The 20,499-nt window shown below is 35.9% G+C and overlaps 2 protein-coding genes across 15 annotated transcripts; one reads left to right on the forward strand and one right to left on the reverse strand.

Moving 5' to 3' along the window:
• Window positions 1-362: 362 nt before the first annotated feature.
• LOC133688631 (pathogenesis-related homeodomain protein-like) lies at window positions 363-7,190 on the forward strand. Of its 5 annotated transcripts, none has more exons than XM_062108187.1 (11): window positions 363-724; window positions 1,546-2,135; window positions 2,863-3,028; window positions 3,493-3,616; window positions 3,724-3,836; window positions 3,953-4,309; window positions 4,982-5,209; window positions 5,342-5,431; window positions 5,688-5,738; window positions 6,122-6,361; window positions 6,740-7,190. In XM_062108187.1, exons 2-11 carry the CDS (start codon window positions 1,579-1,581, stop codon window positions 7,001-7,003), a joined length of 2,190 nt encoding a protein of 729 aa, XP_061964171.1. In that variant the 5' UTR covers window positions 363-724; window positions 1,546-1,578; the 3' UTR covers window positions 7,004-7,190. The 5 variants fall into 5 exon arrangements, with proteins under 5 accessions (XP_061964171.1, XP_061964170.1, XP_061964172.1 ...); XM_062108186.1 differs by having other exon boundaries at window positions 1,557-2,135; XM_062108188.1 differs by having other exon boundaries at window positions 1,557-2,135; window positions 3,493-3,613.
• LOC133688630 (uncharacterized) lies at window positions 5,848-16,212 on the reverse strand. Of its 10 annotated transcripts, XR_009841182.1 has the most exons (9): window positions 15,897-16,205; window positions 11,996-14,629; window positions 10,392-10,452; window positions 10,180-10,298; window positions 8,901-8,991; window positions 8,655-8,702; window positions 8,074-8,273; window positions 6,382-6,499; window positions 5,848-6,268 (listed from the first exon to the last, which is right to left on the reverse strand). XR_009841182.1 is itself a non-coding variant. In XM_062108184.1 (8 exons), exons 3-8 carry the CDS (start codon window positions 14,260-14,262, stop codon window positions 8,202-8,204), a joined length of 2,658 nt encoding a protein of 885 aa, XP_061964168.1. In that variant the 5' UTR covers window positions 14,383-14,453; window positions 15,897-16,200; the 3' UTR covers window positions 7,929-8,201. The 10 variants fall into 10 exon arrangements, 8 of the variants coding, with proteins under 8 accessions (XP_061964168.1, XP_061964167.1, XP_061964166.1 ...); XR_009841183.1 differs by lacking the exons at window positions 5,848-6,268; window positions 6,382-6,499 and adding an exon at window positions 7,445-7,797; XM_062108184.1 differs by lacking the exons at window positions 5,848-6,268; window positions 6,382-6,499 and having other exon boundaries at window positions 7,929-8,273; window positions 11,996-14,262; window positions 14,383-14,453; window positions 15,897-16,200.
• Window positions 16,213-20,499: the final 4,287 nt, after the last annotated feature.

Below are 20,499 nucleotides of genomic sequence, written 5' to 3' on the forward strand. Positions count from 1 at the left end.
GTGGTGCAGTTTAATTGATGAAATTTTAAATTTAATTTTTAAATATAACTAGTTTAAATGTCATGAACTTTATGATCATAAAATTTTATTTAATTATGAATTTCAAGATTTTAAAAAATTAATCAAGATATGGTTGAATACTCGTAGTTACAATTAAAAAAAAACCAGATCAAGCAAAACAAAGTAACAGCATAAGCAACATAATTCGAAGGGTTACATTGGTTTTGAATGATAAGCTAGTTTGTTCCTTATGTGTCATCATTACGGTTCAAATCTAAAAGGTAAATCTTGATGCCTGGAAGTTAATTGTTCTCAGTTATTACTTTGAATTGTTAAAACAGGATATTAGTGTAACTAATTGTTGCTACCTTTCGGACCAGTAATTACAATTAGTCAAAGAAACAGAGACTTTAGAAGACTAGCAATCGTATAGGAAAATAGAGAGGGAGAGGGAGAGGGCGAGGGAAGGCAACAGAACTGAGAAACAGCCACCTCTTTGCAAATCATTCATTCAATCATCAAATAAACCTTTCACTTCACTTCCTTTTAAGCGCCAAATCCCAGATGTCAAATTTCCAGTTTCAAAACTTTGGAGCCTTGTTTAGGCCTCAAATCAATCAAGAAACCCTCTCTTTCTCTCTCTGACTGTCTTATAAATACACGGTGTCTTTTATTTTATAGTGTAGTGCAGGAGGTAGAGGTGTTTCATTCTTTTGTTTCTCAGGTACCCTTTTCTTTGTTTTTGCGTTTGAGCTTGCTTTCTTGGATTCTTTCTTTCTTTCTTTCTTTCTTTCTTGGGCTGTCATTCTTTTTATGTTTAGTTTCAATGTGAAACTTTCTTGAGGTATTGGTTTTGATTTGACTTCTGGGTTCTTCTTGAATTGTTCTTGTGGTGATTATAGATTGGTTTCAGTGCTAATGATGTTTGCCTTCTGGGGTGATTTGTTTGTGATGTTTCTGTTGGTGATCATGGATGATTTTGATTTATGAATCAACAATTTGTTTCCTGTAGCTTACTCGTGTTGGAATTAGAGTTGAGAATGTAATTCAGTGATCACTTCCAAGGATTTTGTTAATGATTGATCATGGATGACAGTTCTTTGATTTGAAATGCATGATATATTGACTCTTGTCAAAAAATTTGTCCTTAATTGTCGAAGTTGTTGGTTTTGGTTTTGTTCATTGGTTTCTTATTTATTTTCTATAGATGTTTGCATCTTAAAGATGATTAAAAGAAAATTAAGTATTCTTTTCATTTTACTGAATATTGGACTTTACATTTTCTTTGTTTACGAAGAAACATTTTCAAATTTAGATTTACTAATGCTGCACAAAAAGTCAAATGTATGGTTAGTTATATTAGATGAAACATGCTGAAAAAACTGACTTTTATGGAATTCAATGGTGGTAGAATTTCATGTTTGTGTTGCGTGAAACTAGAAGTGAAAAGTTGTGGAAACTGTAGAATTATCTTTACAGTAGATTTAGAGTTCCTTGTTTGTGAGCAATAACTATGTAACAAAAAGATTACCTATACATCTATAGTGTATTTTCAGTTCTCATACATGAGAGATCATTATGGGTGATTCTGGAAAGACGTCAAAGCTGCAAGACTCGCACAAATGTTCACCTTCTGACACAGTGACTGGGTCGTTGCTGATTAAATCATTGAAGATAAAGAAGGACAGCAAAATATCTCCTAGAAAAGGCCAAAAAACAAAAACGAAAACGAAAACAAAATCAAAACCAAAACCAAAACCTCATCTAAAAACTATCATCAGTTCAGCTGTATCAAAAAGAAAAGTTTCTCCTAAGGGCATTGGGAATGGCTCTACCAGTAGAAAACTGATTCATAGGAAAATTCTGCATAAAGCACTTGATAAGAAGGCCTCAAGGAAGGGGGCTTCCTCAGAGCTACAATTGTCAACTATTGATTCTAAGGGAAATGGAAAAAATGGTGATGAAGGTGCAATTAAAAAACTCAAGAAGAGGAAACCTAAGAAAAGGCAAAGGGACAAGGTAAAGCTAGATGAACCATCACGATTGCAGAGGAGAGCAAGGTACCTGATGATTAAAATGAAGCTGGACCAGAACCTTATAGATGCTTACTCTGGAGAAGGCTGGAAAGGTCAAAGGTAAAAAGATTTTCTTACATATCATTCCTTCGGAAAAATAAAGAACTCTTCCTAGAAAAGTTAAGCTTGTGATTGCAATCCCGTGATTTAAGAATTCCATCTAAAGTCTAACACTCCTTAATCTGTGAAATGGATATATGTGAAAGAGAAAAAAAGGTGAAATAATTGTCTTCAAACTATTGATCAGAGATGGTTCGTTTTCTTAAACCATGTCTTGTAGAAGCAAGTTTAGTCTAGGAAGAAGTTGGATGCGGAATGAATATTGTTTGCCCTTCTTTCTCTTAGTCCTTATCATGAATTATTAGGAGCATATATTTGAACATGTTACCAGATTTGAAGCTATCTGAAATATTTCAAGGAAGTTCTGATCATATATTGCATGAGATGGAATATTTCCCTACTGAAGTTGGGACTTGGGATTGGCTCAAAGACATTTTCGTTGTAAGTTCGGCCGAAGGAATCTGGATACATTAACCTTGTTTAATTTTTTTATCTGCTTATGCTTCTAGATTAATTTTCCTTTCCAATCATTTATTCTTCAAAATTTTGAAATTTTTTACCTGATCTATTCTCAGAACTAATGAATGATTCCCATTTTACTACATGCATGATACAAAACAAAACAAAACACAAAGAACTCCGCTGACTGGAAGTTCGAAATTGATAGAAGCTTCAAATGATAAAAGAACTATGTTTGTTCTTATCTTTTACTGAATTTCTGCCACAGTCGAGAGAAGATCAGGCCAGAAAAGGAACTACTGCGAGCAAGGAAGCAGATTTTGAAGTGTAAACTTGGTTTACGTGATATAATTCGGCAGGTGGATTCTCTTAGTACAGTAGGATGTATTGAAGAGACAGTTATGGCTCCAGATGGATCTGTTTCACATGAACATGTAAGCAAGCACAAGCAGCATCAGTGTTCTGGAAAATGTTAAGAATTGTAAAGCATTAAACAAGAATTCAATCTTTTTGACGAATTCTTGCTAATAAAGACTCATACCCAGTATTTCCTAAATCTGGGCTGTCAGTTCTCAATGAGCAAACTCACTTCTTGCTTCTCACTTTCAAGAGCTGAAAAGGCACATTCTCATCCAGTAATTGGGCCATGAAATTGGTTGAGGCACAAAGAGACAGAAATATTTTCTAAGCAAAGTTGAAGCATGCTTATTTTTCTCAACATCAATTGAAAAGTCCCTTCTTTTCTTCAAATTTGGATTTACTGATATTACATTAACTTGGGCCCCAAGAAAAATTGGCTTAGTGAAAAGCTGGTAGGAGGCCCTTGACTTGCTTTATCTTGTGTTATTATTTACTTGTGTCTTTACGTTTATTTTTTCTTTTCCATCTCTTCATCTAGATATTCTGTGCGAAGTGCAAATTGAATGAAGTTTCCCCAGATAATGATATTGTACTCTGTGATGGTACATGCAACTGTGCTTTCCACCAAAAATGCCTTGAACCTCCCTTGGATACTGAAAGTAGTCAGTTCTACTCACGTCTTTTCTTGTGAAGTTTTTTCTACTGAGTTACGAAACAAATGGATTGTTTCTAAGGTTTTCTGTACATTTGATAATTTGCACTTCTGCAGTACCTCCAGGAGATCAGGGATGGTTTTGCAAGTTCTGTGAATGCAGGATGGATATTATAGAAGCTATGAATGCTCATTTGGGAACCCATTTCTCAGAGGACAGCAGTTGGCAGGTTATTGTTAAAATATTGTTGAGCCTTTTTCTTTACTAAAAAGTTGAAAGGGAATTAAAAAAATCTTGGTTTTGGAGCCCTGTAACCAATCTGATGTTCACTATATCTTGAAATAGGATATTTTCACAGAAGAAGCAGCAATTCCTGATGCTGGAAATGTGCTATTAAACCTCGAAGAAGAATGGCCTTCAGATGATTCTGAAGATGATAATTACGATCCAGAGAGGAGAGACAACATCATGAGTGAAGCGGGTACTGATGATGATGCATCTGATGACACCAGCAGTCCAACCAGCTTGGGTTGCTCTTCAGACGGTGAGGTTTTTTTGGGATCCAGGAGGTGGGAGATGCATGGCTTGGACTTCAGAAACAATTCTATTTATAGCAGTTTAGATTCTGATGAAACCAGTGATGGGGAAATTGTTTGTGGCCGTAGGCAGAGAAGAGCAATTGACTATAAGAAGTTATATGATGTGAGTATTCTAAATGCTTGTAACATAAAATTGTATCACTAGCTTCGCATAAAACTAAAAAGTTATGGTGGTGTGACAACTTGAATCAACTTCATAGGTTGGTTTCTCTTTTTATAGGAAGAAGTGCATCTTCAGTGATTTTTAGTGGTTATGCACACAGTGTGATAGAATCTCTGTTTAAAACTTCAAACTATATCCGCTATGGCAAGTTTGATCTGGAATGCTGAGGTAATAATTGTATTTTCGAACTTACAGGTCAAATTTAGGAAAAGGCAAAAAAGAAAAAAACAAGGGTCAAGAAAAATATATGGATGGGATGTACGATTAGACTTTGCTTTTCTTCGTCCACCTCCTGGGACTAGTTTCGTGGTGTTCTTATTGAAGGTTAATAGGTTTCTCTGGAATTGTTTTTTAAAGTAGCTTGCAGGAAGAGGGGGCGTGACAGCGATATAGCTAAAGCAGGCATTTGATAGATGCCTATGTATTGGACCAATGATTTGCCCCAAGAAACAAGAGTGATGAAAATTATGCTGTCTATTTCTATTTAGCTCTTAAAATTATGCTGTGGAAACTAATGATGCAGAGTTTACATTTTATTTTTTCTGCTGTCTATTTCTTAAGTGATAGTTCAGAATCATTTATCTAAGGCAATGTGAATTTCTTTCGTATCAGGAGGTGTTTGGAAAGGATGCTCCTGCACACGAGCAAGCCAGCGAAGATGAAGATTGGGGTCCTGGCAAAAGAAAGCGACGGGAGAAGGAGTCAAATGCAGCCAGCACCCTTATGACACTGTGTGAAAGTAAAAAAAAAAGTAAAAGTGATGAGACCATTGAAGGGATGATGAAGCTTCCCCCTCAAACTCGAAGGCCAATTTTCAGACTCCCCCCTGATGCAGTTGAGGTAGTAGTTTCCTCCACTCCACACGTGTCTTGCCAAACAATTTTTTTATGTTCTCTCTCTCTTAAGGATTACTTTGTAATTTAATTTGGTAAATTGCGCAAGTTATCTTTCCCTTTTCATGTGCTGTCCCAGAAACTTCGCCAAGTATTTGTAGAGAACGAACTTCCATCTAGAACTGTCAAGGAGAATCTGTCAAAAGAATTGGGCCTTGAACCTGGGAAGGTAATAACTTAAGCTACTGAATCAATGCATAATGATACCTTGAAATTGAACTTACAGAACTACTATAGCATACATACATATCAAATCAATGATTTTAAAGTGGAAAATCAACTTTTTCTTCCTTTCCTTTTCATCTGTAAAAAAGTGTTACCTTGGTGTTGTAGTACATTATATTGTCCACTGGGATTACTCTTTCACATGTTAGCTCTTCATTTCTTCTAAGTTCCAGATATTTACACTTAAGTTGTAATTTCAGGTTAGCAAATGGTTCAAGAATTCCCGTTATTTAGCTCTAAAGTCCCGGAAGGTGAGTTGGTACTTCATGTACATTAAATGCAACAGTTATATTTTATTGCAGTAGTATTCAAAGTTCTGCTGTGGACTTTCATGACTCTTTCTATGCAGATGTTTTGAACTGTTAATAAAAATTGATACTCTTTGTTAATATTTTGACCTTAATGTTTCTCAAATACAAATAATGTCTTTAGAACTGACAAAAGAATGATTCATTTCTCCTACATGCTTATCAGTCACTAAGTTAAAAAGTATAAATTCTGTGTCAACATGAGATGCATTATTCGTAGTTATCATGTTCATGTGATTATTTGAGAGTCGAAACTTTCAAATCTTCTCTCGCAAGGTCTCTCTATGTGTTTAAGTTTCGTGTATGACAATTCACTTCCACAACAGGTAGAGAAAGGAGAACAACTTCATAACTCTAGTTCCAAAGTCTCTGCTGAACCCACATTAAATGTCATGGAGGGCAAAACTGCTGATCTTTCACAGGATTCTTGGGAAGAAACTGAGGTATGTATCCCAAAGAATTTGAAAAGGATCCTTCAGAGGAAGAAGCTGAAGTCAATAAGCAGAAGTTTAAGGAAAAATGAACAGAAAAGAGGTTCCTACGAATCACCTACTAAAAGCAATGAGGTATTCTTTATCATACGTACTTGATTGTTTTCTTTATTTATTTTTTCTTCAGGCCCAAATCGTGTGCTCTCTTTATCTGTCTATATTGCTTCTCTGGTTGTGCTCTCTTTATCTGTCTATATTGCTTCTCTGGTTGCACTGTGATAAAAAACAAAGAAGTCTTGAGTGATTGGATAAGGAGTTGACAATTGTGTATTATCTTGTGGGCAATGGTTTGTGTGTGTGTGAGGTTGGTGTTGGGAGGCTATGCATTAATATGGGAAAAGATATCCTCAGAGTTATTATCGTTTTGAGTTTTGCTGTAGGATTTTGATGCACCTACAGCATAGAGTTCTTATTTATTCATGCCTCACATATGTTAGCTTTTATCACTTTCAGATGAATGCTGAGTGCAGTGATGATGTGAGCTTGAAGAAGTTGTTAAAAGCAAAACCAAAGGGAGTAAAGAAAAAGGTTAATCCTATTTCAGTAGCGGCTGAATATGATATGGAGAGACTCTGTAGAGCGAAGGCTATATTAGAGAAGATGAAGCAGAAAGTGGTGAAGCTACAAAATGGCAAAGCTAGGAAGTCATCCAAAACCCGTCCACTTGAAGAATTTATCATTTACATTCCCATTGCTGAGTTGAGGGGAAAAAATTGATACACCGTGCAACCTATTATTATTTGCACAGCATTTTGTCTAAACACTTTTGCAGGTAGGGCTGGCATTGTAGTTTTATCTTTTGTTTCTACTCTGTTATGGACACTCCTTGTACAAGTACTTATTTTCTTAGAAAGAAGTTAAAATACAAAAGAAAGGCTCAAGGCAATTTGGGTCAGTACGAAGATCTCCGGTTTGTTCCATTTGTGTAATTGTGATTCTTCTAGTGCAATTTGGGCGTGTTCCTTAGAGTTCAAGCTATAGGTTTTAACATGATGTTTGACAGTGTGAGTGCGTGACTATAAATTTTACTTGGTTTTTCTTCTTTGCTGTTATCGTGGATTTTGGTCCTTTCACCCTATTTATTGGGATGTGAATGCCTTCTACCAGTTCCAATGACAGGCTATTTAGTAATTTACATTTGTAGTAAAATTAATCACGTGAACACATTGATTTGTGACCTGAAGCTGAGAATATGTATACATTATTTTCATGTATTTCTGAAAAAAAACAAAAACAAATGCTACCACTTGTTTGTCTCAAGGATAGAGTCTGTGCATCCACAGACATCGCTGGCATTTATATTTTTGTTTTCGCTAAAATGTATATACACAGGAAGATTTTCTTGTTGGACTTCTGTACAAGAACAGCAGTTACAAGCGCAGTCACTTCTCTTTCATAACCCCCCAACAAATCCACCGACTCTCTCTTCATTTACCTCTGATTTTTCATCAGTTACATCATCAACTTCACTCTGCTTCCACTGTAGAGCAACCTACCAATGCACTATCCACCTATTACACATATTTAGATTAGGTCCCTCTCCTACAAATTGCACTAATATTATCCTCGAATTATCGAGATTGATGGGTTAGGAAGGGAGAAAACTAGAATGACAACACAAATGAGTTTCACAAGGAAGTGATTGGCGAAATTAATATCCCATGATCAATGAAATTTCCTATCGGGACATATGAGCAGGCTCAACCAAAGGCTCACATATATCATATTGAACATTTAAAAAACAATCTAATATAAAAATAATTTTGTTTCGGTTATGATGTGAATACCTAACTCCAAAACTCAGCTGTGGATTTCTGTGAGAATGAATGTACAAAGCAAGCTGTATGGATAATACTTCATTGAAATCATCGAGCAGTGTTTGCTCATTCTTGGAAATTTGCAACTATCACTCCTTTCAATCATCCATTGGATCGCCAATGCTGGCACGCCTCAATTTCTGATGTTTAGCTGCTATTCGGGGTCTTAGCTGCACAACAAATGACATGTTAACAAATGAAGATAAGAGAAATTTGCATGTCGTTGACCAAAAGAAATGCCAAGGATCCTAAAACAAGTGCACTTAGATGAACTATGTTAATAAGTTTTGACAAATTACAGTCAGTTTTATTCCACATTTGTTAATCGAACCACCAAGACCATGCTCAATGATAAGATTCAAGGTTCTACCAACTCTAACCACGTGTCTGCTCTGAACAGCAGAATAATTTGTATAGTAGATTCGGCCCTTCATCACAGCCTAAGCAGTGTATTCTTGGAAAAAAGTAAGTAGGACAAGCAAGTTTAAATAACAATGACCAAGCCGCTAGTGCTAAAACTCTAAAATCATGGAATATCGTCCAAAACATACCATCTGAATATACTTTATTTGCTTCATAACTTCATCCGTTTCCAGCTCCTGAGGCAGATGCATGTAACAAAATTTGGTTACGATAAAATATGAGGTATATGTTAAATATAGCTTAAGAATATTCAATAATCTCCGCAAACTTGTACTTATAATTAAAGTAATAAAGATGGTAGGAACCCAAAAACAATTTATTTGCTACATAGAAAGTCCACGATTCCAAAGATTTCACATAAAAGCCTAATTCACCTGAGGTGCAGCACAGTCGGCATGAATTGGATCCCAGAAGACACAGCAGAAGCATTCCCAGACAGCAGTTTGGACTTCAAAAAGAGGAGCCCTGTTACATCAACAACATTCTAGAACTTAATCTTCTCAAGCTTAACTAGAAAGAGATAAATATTAGATCTATCAGATCAATTATGACTTGGTGGGATTGTCTATGGGAAAGAGTTAGCAAACTAATTTATTTTGGATCTCTCACAAAGCTACAGCCAATGACATGATATAGATAATTGAATTGATTCCACTTTAATCTCCTACTAGGGAACGTTTGGGAACGCGGCTGCGGCTGCGTTCCCAAAAAATTTGAAATTTTTTTTTTTTGCTAAAATTTAATATGATTTGTATGTTTTGGATTGTTTTGATGTGCTGATGTCAAAAATGATTTTAAAAAAATGAAAAAACATCATTGGCATGCATTTTAACACGAAAAGTTATTTGAAAAGCACTCGCAACCACACTGCCAAACACGCTCTAAGTGGAATTGCATTTTGAACCAACAGCACAACAAAGGGCAGATGATACAATATGTTCACAAAGATGTATCAATGATAGGAAAGGACTTGCCAAGCTTCATACTTGTCAATAGCAATTTAAGATGAGAAAATTAACATTATACCTGCATTTTGTTCCTGAAATTGCAAGACTAAGATAGATACAAGGCAATGCCAAAATTAATAGGTTCAGCGCTGGAGGATTTAGTTGAACTGTCAAAGAACCATCTCAACCCAAAAGCTTAAGCTGTTAGGTGAGGTTCCAAGATATGATTTATATTATTCTCTAACATGAATAATATGAATTAAGGAGATTAAACATTCATGGTTGACTTTAGTACCTGGTTTAAATTGAGTGCGCAGTAATGCTTGCTCATATTTCATAATATGTTCACTTAGTGAACGTTTCTACACAAGATATGAACTGCTAAAAACTTACGGCTATAAAGAGATTAAACATTCAAGCTTGATGGTTTAAATTCTTCAAACTGTTTATTGTGTTTGCTAACACAAATATTACAAAATTTCGCTACCAAGGCATTGCTAGGCTAAAACCTGGCAGTACACTAGTTCATGGATGGGCCAAGTGTTGAGAGTTGTATAAAAGTCCTAGTACGGGTTTTTATTGTGCATTGGACTCTCCAACAAATAACAAAAACATTTGAGTTTGAGGCTGTCCAGCTAAAAGCAGGTTAATAAACAAAAACACAAGAGCAAAATCACCCAAGAGAGGAGATCACTATTTGGTTTACCTGCGCCACTTTCCACATATAGTTACATTGCCTCCTTCTGCTGCATCATCTATAACCTGTTTACACTGAAGCCAATTGCCTATAGATCCAAGTTTAGAAGACTTGTTGGACTTCAATTCCTGCACAAGAGGATGTTTCAGTTCTCTCAAAACACCAAGAAATCTGCAGCTAAACTGACAAACTTGAAACTAATAAACAATTTGAAGACTTACGAACAAACTGACAAAGTATGATGGCTCCAATACCAAAGGTTTGCCAATAATGTCGACGACACTACATGAAAATCAAAATAACAGATGATGTTAAAAGTAACAAGTCTAGGACATCCTGGTGATAATTAGAAACAGTCTCGCATCATTCTTAAATTTTTTAAAAGGAAAGTCCTACTGCAAGGAAAAAAGAAAAATGAAAGCAAATAATATAAAGGAGAGGACAAGGAATAGAACACTGAAAAAATTTGTGTCTGACACAAGCCAACGTACTGTGCCTCGGTACAGACTGAAGGATCAAAGAAACACAGAGCCTTTTCATGGAATAATTCCTGTACTTGCCTGTATACCTTTCATGGAATTAAACCTACCATTTCTTTGCCTTATAACCTACAATTGTCTGACCCGCAAACTATTAACTGCTACTTTTTGTTCTTTCAGCACATTGAACATAGATGCTCTGAAAATGGGAATTTATAGTCACACTATAAAAAAATAAGACATTTTGCTTTAATGAAGCCAAATAATTTTCAGTTTCCTCCACGTTTGGGTCCAAAAACTGTAAGGCTATTGCCTCCAAAAAATTAGCTTCAGGCCATTTAGCACTGCTAGCAACCAAACAGATTACTGAAGAGTCAGCTCTCTCCCTTCTAAGCATGCATTCCTCAAAGAGCCCATAATCAACTCAAAATACAAATCATGGGGCCACATTGTTGTGCATCAACACGTTGAAGAAAAGAGACTAAACATGTTCAGTCTGCAAAGATGCCTACAAAATGGCCACTATGTTTGATCCTACCAAGCTACTAGTGCCTCTGCTACTAAGTGAAAAGGGGCATAAAAGATCCATCTGTACACCATGGGATGTATCAAGTTTGATAACATCTCAAAAATAAAGATTTATTGCAAGACCAAAGTCTATAGCTAAATAACAATAGAATGTAACGTTTTTAATAAATGGTAAAACAGCAATTCTTGGCCAAAGTCATTGCTCCCTCTTCCTAGCCTGTTAAATCTTGTAAGGTTGCCAGCAAGACTCGCAGACACTTGTGTTTCTAGGATCAGGAAGAAACAGCAATGGACTGCACAAAAGAACATGGTCATCAGGCTTAATGATCTCATTCTTGAAAACGTTGGAACAATCCAAGACCATCAGCATCAGGCTTATTTCCTTTCAGAATAATAGTACCAACTCTCTCCTTCAGAAAAATTCTCTACAAACAACTTATACAATCTCTATTATGTGGAATCCATTAGAATTCCTCAATGACTTGTCAGACCTACCAAAAAAGCTTTGAAAGGCAAACAAATGCCTGATATGGGCATCCTTTAGTTAACATGGAATCCAGTAACTTAGATGGAACATATGCATTAAAAAAGGAAGGAACTAACTCTCATATGTCAGATTTTAAAGCCCCCTGAGAAGCACATAAACCAGATAAACGAGTTTGTATGATAAAGTGTTACTCCAACAATAAAAAATGACGTGGATATGAATGCTAATGGGACGGTCTATAAGATTAAATTGCACATAATTCAGTCTAGCTATTTCTTATGGATGTCTGCTTCACATAGTCAAAATTAAGAGGATTAGCAAAACAACGTACTTGATAATTGGACCTGACCAATCTGGAATATCTACTTGAAAACCTTTTCCAACTCGAACACCACCTGTATATGGCTCAGTATCTCTCAACATCAATGCTATAGGATTTGATTCACCAGTAGATGAAGCATCTCTACATCTGCCCATGTCACCAATTATATTGAGAGATTTTCTGGAAATTGTCTCCTTGGGAATTATCCGTTTCTTCTTCCAGCAAGAATGACACAACCATTCATCAACTGGTATTCTTTTTACACGAGGATTGCAGCAAGATACATGAAATGAATCTTCACAATTATCACAAATTAGCATCTTTACAGGGGATCCCTTGCGAAAACATTTTTTGCATGGCCGAGAACTGCTGCTACCACTACCACTACCATCACTAATGCTTTTAGCAGAAGCATGGGTTTTGCCGGGCCAAACTCCCTCAAAAGCCCCCTGCCTTCTGAGTATAGAGATACACTGATCATTTTCAGACTGATCTTCCCCTGTGACCTCTGCTGCCACTATACTGGATGAAGAGCACTCACCATTATCATCTCCTTCAGTCTTTGTAGAATCTGAAACAAGATCCATATTTGACTTTGATGATGAGCAGCTATCATTTATACTGTCAACCTCAATGATTTTTGGCCTGCTTTTTTTTGTAGCTTCATCAGAAACCAGGTCTTCAACAAGTGAACATCCACTGCTAGATTCTGATTTTGAAACATGGGGCTCTCCATAACATACTAAAGGAGGCCTGGGAAGTGCCCCACCAGTTCCCCTTTCAAACTGATCTTGATGATCTTGAGAAACTACACGTGCCTCCTCAACGACAAGTGAAGGACCATCAGAACTGATGATTGAAAGGCAATCTTCTCTGCTTCTCTTTGTGATTCCAGGGACCTGTGCTGACAAAAAGGTAGCAGAGTTTCCTCGCAGCTTCCTTCTGCTGTATACAAAATTACGTGCAGAAATTTCAGACATTGTACTGGAAGTTGGTAGCTGAGGACTTCCTTGTAAACTTAATCGGCATCGAGAATCATCACTGTTGTATGCTATAGGAGGAGGCATAAGAGCTCCACCAGTTCCCCTTTCATGCTGATCTCGATGATCTTGAGAAACTACATGTGCCTCCTCAACTGCAAGTGAAGGACCATCAGAACTGATGACTGAAAGGCAATCTTCTCTGCTTCTCTTCGTGATTCCAGGGACATCTGCTGACAAAAAGGTAGCAGATTTTCCTCGCATCCTCCTTCTGCTGTATATAAAATTACATGCAGAAATATCAGACATTGTACTGGCAGTTGGTAGCTGACTTCTTTGTAAACATAATTGGCATGGAGAATCATCTTTGTTGTATACTGTAGGTGGAGGCATAAGGGCAGCTCCTTGCTCATGTTGAGAAATTAGGCATTGCTCCTTGCGTGCAGCTGATGGACCATCGGAACTGATTAAAGAAAGACAATCCTCTCCTCCACTTCTCTTTGCCATTGCATGGACCTGTTCTGATAAAAAGCTAGCAGAGTTTCCTCGCAGCTTCTTTCTGCTGTATACAAAATTACATGCAGAACTTTCAGACATTGTACTGACAGTGGGTAGCTGAGGGCTTCTTTGTGAACTTAATGGGCACGGAGAATCAGCTCTATTGCATACTGGAGGACGAGGTACAAGGGCAGCTCCATGCACGTGTATAGAAATTAGGCGCTGCTCCTTCCGTGCAGCTGATGGACCATCAGAACTGATCACAGAAAGACAATCCTCTCCACTTGTCTTTGCCATTGCTGATAAAAAGGAAACAGAGTTTTGTCGTAGCTTTGTTTTCCCATAAACAAAATTAGTGGCAGCACTTTCAGACACTGAACTGTCAGATGCAAGTTGAGTACTTCTTCCAAAGGAAAAGGGGCATGAACAATCAACTCCATTGCATAATATAGGAGGCATGAGAGGTACTCTAACAGTACCGGTTTCATGCTCATCTTCAGAAACTACACAGTGCTCCTTAACTGCAACTGAAGGACCATCAGAATTGATGGCATATGGACAATCCTCTCCACTTCTCTTTGTGATTGCTGATAAAAACTCAATAGAGTTTCCTTGTAACTTCCTTCTACAATATACAAAACTAGGTGCTGAACTTTCAGACATTTTAATGATAGTTGGTGGATGAGGACCTCTCGGAAAACTTAACAGGCATGAATAATTGTTAGTCTCTTTTTCCTCGGTGATTGAAGCAGCGTCTTTACAGCAATTATGGCAGTGTTCATGACATTTTGAGCACATCTGCCAAATTTCAGTACCAGGCATCCAGTCACAAAATAAATCCTGTTTCCCTTGGTCAGATACATGAAATGGAGTACATTCAATTGAAGTAGATAGGGAACTCTGTATCAACATTTTCACCTGAAAACTCAGCCAATATCCAGCTGATGTGATTTTTGCACTCCAAATCGAAGCCACTGCTTAGCAACCTCCTATGATGCAAACTTGTGATTGATATAGACCATAAAAATGCCCCCCTTTGCTGACTGAAGAAATGGTACTAACAATTTTCCAAATTTAAAACATCAAAGAGGCAAACATTACACAGCACAAAGCTGAAGAAGTTCACAGTGCTACTCGTAGAGGTATCAACCAGACATTTGAACTCCTAATAACATTCATTATTCACCACAAACACCAAAAAGCTTATCAGCATACTTTAATGACAAGACAACCTTATGAAAAAAGCCCCTGTCCCCTGATTCTTAGCATTGTTAGAGCATAGAACACATTGAACATCAAGATATGATGCCTTATAGACTCCTTAATTGCACTAGATCTTTAGTGCTCATCCTACAGAAAACCACTTGACAACTGTTAAGGGCTTTTCTGAAAGGGGGTATGGAAAGGAGAGAGATCTTCCAATAGTTTTTTACTTTCTTTTTTGGTGTGTTAGATGAAAGAGAAGCAAGAATTTTAAGAAATCAATCACATTATGATCAACAACCATGGTGAGAGTATTTTTCTAGGCTTCCTAATTTTATCCTGCAAATTGAGCTAGGTGAATTTTATCTTTCATTTTAGAAAGATGCATACCTTTAGGATTCTTTATTCATGTTCTTCCTCGATAATTTTTTCCTTTCACCCAAAGAATTAAAGGGTTTAAAGAATGTTTTGCATATATAAGGAGAAGCATATAAACCACATAACATTATGGAAACTTGTCAGATTACTATATGAAACTAAGAGCTCTCTAATCATCAACTTTCCAAAAGACAAACTAAACAGCACCATTGGTTGCCAAATTTTAGGGCTTATAACATTTGTGTTCAAGTAGACATTCATGGGTGGACACACAAAAACTCCAACTTCACCACAAAAGAGAAACCCCAAGCTCCCAAAGACAACAAAAATCATCCAAATAACAAACAAAACTTATAGAATAAACCATAAAAAGAAAACCTGAACACATCTTCTTTTACTCACAAAAGAAAACAAAAGACATCCTTAAATCACAACTATCAAATCTAACCCACCAAACCTAAACCCAACACCATCTAGAGCTTCAATAACCAATTAAAACATTATTAACTAAGTTTGAAGAACTTATTCTAACAATGCCAAGGGATTTTCTTTAAAATCAATAATGGGTTTGTCGATTCCTTCTTGAAGACTGAAAATAAAATGCCCTAAGTTCTTTTTCTGGTTTCCAGAACTCCTAGAATTCAATTCACAATTTCCTATACTGTTCGTCTTGATTTCTTTCACACAAAGTTAAAGAAAGAATAGCAAAAAAAAAATCCATTCAAGAATCGCTGTAAATGCCCTACAAACATCAACATTCAGATATCTGAAACATAAAGCAATGAAAAAAAACAAAAAAAGTAACAGAGAAATTCAAAACCCAAAAAGCAAAAATGACAAGAAAGTTATACCTGATCGCCAAAAGCCTTCCAACAATAAGGAAATGGCTTGGCAATGAGGCCTCTTTATAAGAAACTGGCCACGACACAAAGCCCCTCTCTCTTTATCTCTCTAAAACTAAAAACTCCCCCCCTTCTCTCTCTTTAAAAGTCTGTTTTTTACTCTGACCCCCTTTTTTTTTATGGACAGAATAGTTGATTGTGTGCACCCGGTTGGAAAGGTGTTTTTTTTCACTTGCTATTCAATTTATGTGCTTATTATTATTATTTGCTTACTATGAGTTCTTTTAATGATCTAGATTCGAGACATTTTTAGACATGCTTTCGTATATCTATCAAGACTTAAATGTTGGTTGCATTTACGATGTAATCTCCGTTTCTTGTAAAAAACATCGAAATAATGTTCTTCACAGCTAAAAACATAAATCATGTGCGAGTTGATCTCGTATTTTGCATCCAAATAATATACTTACATGAAATTTTACAATCTTTCCTTAGACTTGGTATTTGAATTGAAAACATGGAGTAAACAAGATTATCATCTCCTGTTATAAAATAGAACGTATAATACAAATGTGCCCATAGTAGTAGATGTGCAAAAGGTAGTAATGAGAAAAAAGAAGCAGCAGCAGCAGGACGAAAACTTTTAACTCCAGATCTGTCTCCTCTTTCTTGTTTAATGAATGTTGCTAGAATGAACACTTTCTGCTTTGTAACAAGTTTTTAAATTATAGAATATGGGTTAATTATGTCACGCTGTTTTTGTTCTTAATGGGGAAAATTTTCAGATTATAGATTTGATCATGTCTTTGTTTCCATTATTGATACAATTGTAATAAAGCCTTCTAAAGTTCATGCTGTTTCTCTTTTAAACTACCAAATATGTCACATTTGTGTTTTTCATGGTGCATTATTGGTAAAAAATTTATATAGAAACCTAATTTATTGATAGGTTTGCTCTGCTCAGTTGTGACAGTACAGCAATGGCCAAGATAAGCACTCTTGCAATTGTTCCTTAATTTTAGACTGTACATGGATTACACGCCATGAAAAGTAATCAAGTCCTTCAAGAAAGCTTGGAGATGACACTAACATAAGACCACAAATTCCATTCTTCCACTTTTCCCTTCAAATGCATGACATCAACTGAAACCACATAGCATCTCTTAGTGTAAAGAGAAATGGAAAAAAAAATCACAATAAAATGCTCCATTCATTGACCAAGGCAAATGTAACACAAATTTCAATCACCGGTCCACCATATACAGTTTCTATATGAAAGAATTCTTATTTCAAGCCCAGATTTTATCTGGGTTTTAAAAGCTACTGATGAAGAGTTTGTACAATACTGTAACATCATATGCAGAATCAAAACTACTAGTAATTCTGAAAGCTTTGCTCCTAGATCCTCATAAACAGTTGAAACAATACCGATGAATCAACGCATTCCTCTGCCTGAATCTTGCGGATGATGAAGGTACTTAATTATGAAAGTCCTAGTCGTGCGTTGTCTGTTGAACCAGTGGTATGTGAAACTTTGGAGCTGGAAAAAAAAACTGAGTATTGAGTGTCAAGTGAACAAAAAATAAATTCAATTAGCAGAAATTATGTTGCTGTCTACACTTTTTAGTGCATAGCAAATATAATACTCATAGGTCTGATAAGATGAGAAAACAAGGTAGCTGCATCCAAACCCCCGCAACATATTAGGATTGATGAAGGTGCATCGCAGAATGCTAAAACTGACCTCAATATCTTAAATCCTAACGAGGCTGTGTGTGTTCGTCCCTATGGTTAATTCTTTCCCAAGGAGAGAAGAGAGGTGTAAGTAATATCATCTCTAATGATTTCATAAAGATCTCCACACAGTTCAGGGAATCGTTAACATTCAAGCATAGAAAGATTATGATGAAATAAGCATAATGTCATCACATAATAATTGCCTACGTGTTCATGCGTGTGCAAAAAGGAAGTCATTCCAGACTCCAAACTTGGTTTTGTCGTAATAATTACCAAAAGACATTCAAAAATTTGCTTTCTAGACAAAGCAATTCACAAAATGCCAGTTCATGAGCTCTTGTGCATCATAAATGGCTGCAGCTGAGTAATCAAGCTACATACCATTAGGGTTCTCTTGTTCATTGAAACTTCGTAGAAGAGCGACTTCTTCTAGAGCCACTGAAGACATTTGAGATCCTTCCTCTGTGAAATTTCCCCAGTAACAAAATAAATACCATATTATAGATGAATTCATGTGCACAATTCCCTGAATGCAAGATGTATCTAAAACAAAATCTCTAGATTCTCTATCAAACAATCAAAGGACCTTGCAATGGGAAGTACATTACATTACAGCAGAGGTTGGATATTTATATCCAGACAAAAAACACCCCCAACAGATCCGAGGCATGATATGCTATCACTGAACTATTCATAACAAAATCTCCAAGGGGAATTCTTATAATTTTTTTCAATGTCAAGCAACAGTAAGGTTTTTTTATCAGTTACTTTCTCTTTGGTATATCTCCCCAGACTGAATTCTTCCTTTTTTCTCATTAATAATTAATGCAATGTCAACATATATATATGGTATACTTTTTAAATCCAGTAGAAAATATCTAGATATCAATTACCATTGACTAATTGAAAGAACAAACATTGATATATACGCCTGTTAAGTGTATATGGGCCCTCCTCCAAACTTTATGCCTAAAGGAGGGAAGGCATGCAAGCTAAAAAAGGCACTGTTTGGACTGAAGCAAATGTCGAGGGCTTGGTTAAGCAGGTTGAGTCACTCGATGAAGAAGAATGGTTTCAAACAAGTCTTGGCAGATCACACTGTGTTCTATAAAAAGGAAGGTGATGATATTATGTTGCCTATTTATTTATATTGATGACATATTGTTGCAGGCAGTGACATGAGTGAGCTAGAGAAACTTCAAAACTACTTGGCCAAGAAATTTGAGATAAGGACTTGAACTTTAAAATATTTCTTGGGCATTGAAGTGTCTCAATTCAACCAAAGACTCTTTCTCTCACAACAGAAATACATATTAGATCTCCTGACTGAAATTGATAACTCTGCATGTAAACCTGTGGATACTCTTATTAAGATGAACCATGGTCTTGCTTTCTAGCTGGATCAGGTTCCAACGAATAACGAGAGGTATCAAAGGTTGTAGAGATCAATGCTGTTAGTGTTGTCCAATTCATCCATGTAAATTGTATCTTGGTTTACTTGAAATCCTCTCCATGTAAAGGTGTTATGTTCTCTTGACATAACCGCCTGGATATTGTGGAATATACTGATTTTGATTTTGCTGGATCCAAATTAGATGGAAAATCTTTCTTAGGGTATGTGTCATTTGTTGGAGGTATCTAAGTAACTCGGAGGAGTAAAAACAGGATGTTGTATCACTATCTAGTGCGAAAGCAGAATACCGTGCCTTCCATCATATTACAAAGCTTACTTGGCACAAAATTCTCTCTGGTGAATTGGCTACGATACAAAAAAATACAAGTGTATTTTTTTTTAAGTTTACCAAAAATCCGGTTTAGCAATACTGAGAAGTGTAGTTTAATTGATCAGATTTTGTGTTTGTTTCATAGAGATCACCGGTTTAAATACCACAAACCTTAAGACCATTAGAGACTTACATGGTTGTTAATCTCAAGATCTGTGGGATTAGTAGAGATACGCGCAAATTAATCCAGACATCCATGTTAATCTAAAAATAATAATATGATTTAGCATCATCATCCAATCATATTGAAATTAAAAAGAGTTCAAGTTCAACATCAAAGATAATCTAGATTTTGGTGTCTGGTTAAGATTTTTTAGTACAAAGAGAGCTCGTTAATATAATAACTCATGTTATTACTAATGATCTTTTTCATGTATCATTTGAGCAGGTGTGACTTAAAGGAGAGAGTTTCTCTCTCTCTCTCTCTCTCTATATATATATATATATATGTGTGTGTGTGTGTGTGTGGATGTCCGGGTTAACTTGCGTGCACTTCGATTAATCATACAGACCCTGAACTTTATGACCATGTAAACCTTCAGTGGTTATCATATTAACAACCACAGGGTTCAAACATAAAATTATAAAGAAAACAAACTCTTTAATGTCAAACTTTTATAATTGAACCACCTTCTAGTTAATTAAAGTTAAAGTATATTAATACAACTAATCAATTGGTTAGCTGATTGTTGTCGATTAATTGGGTGATTTTTAGCCTAACTTTTAGCTCCAGGATTGTAGCCTATTCAATTGCACAGTTGACTTATCTAAATGATTGATCTTTGTACAATATAAATACCCTTTGGTGATATGAATAAAATTATCCAGCCTAATTCTATTCTTCAATGGAAAACATTAGAATTCCCTAATGTCACAACAAACCTAACAAAAAGACTTAGAAAGGTAAATCACAAAACTTAGAAATCAGGTTAACCCGAATTATTTTGACAAATCTGTAAATCACATTAACTTTATATAAAAATAAAAATAAATAAATTATAAAACTAAATTCTTAACAATCTCAATATTAAAAGATAAAATCGACAAAAATAGATTTGAAAAAAAAATCACAACAAAAATTAAAAAACAAA

The sequence above is a fragment of the Populus nigra genome, chromosome 3 (assembly GCF_951802175.1).
Source record: "Populus nigra chromosome 3, ddPopNigr1.1, whole genome shotgun sequence".
NCBI lineage: Eukaryota > Viridiplantae > Streptophyta > Magnoliopsida > Malpighiales > Salicaceae > Populus > Populus nigra.

What these genes read in the sequence shown, in the direction of transcription:
- LOC133688631 (XM_062108187.1), top strand. Translation starts at nt 1,579, where the DNA reads ATGGGTGATTCTGGAAAGACGTCAAAGCTGCAAGACTCGCACAAATGT. An exon ending in CAGAGGACAGCAGTTGGCAG is followed by an intron (nt 3,837 to 3,952) that starts GTTATTGTTAAA and finishes ATCTTGAAATAG; the next exon opens with GATATTTTCACAGAAGAAGC. An exon ending in ACTATAAGAAGTTATATGAT is followed by an intron (nt 4,310 to 4,981) that starts GTGAGTATTCTA and finishes CTTTCGTATCAG; the next exon opens with GAGGTGTTTGGAAAGGATGC.
- LOC133688630 (XM_062108181.1), bottom strand. Translation starts at nt 14,376, where the DNA reads ATGTTGATACAGAGTTCCCTATCTACTTCAATTGAATGTACTCCATTT. An exon ending in CCGACTGTGCTGCACCTCAG is followed by an intron (nt 8,703 to 8,900) that starts GTGAATTAGGCT and finishes CATCTGCCTCAG; the next exon opens with GAGCTGGAAACGGATGAAGT. An exon ending in AAATAAAGTATATTCAGATG is followed by an intron (nt 8,274 to 8,654) that starts GTATGTTTTGGA and finishes TTTGTTGTGCAG; the next exon opens with CTAAGACCCCGAATAGCAGC.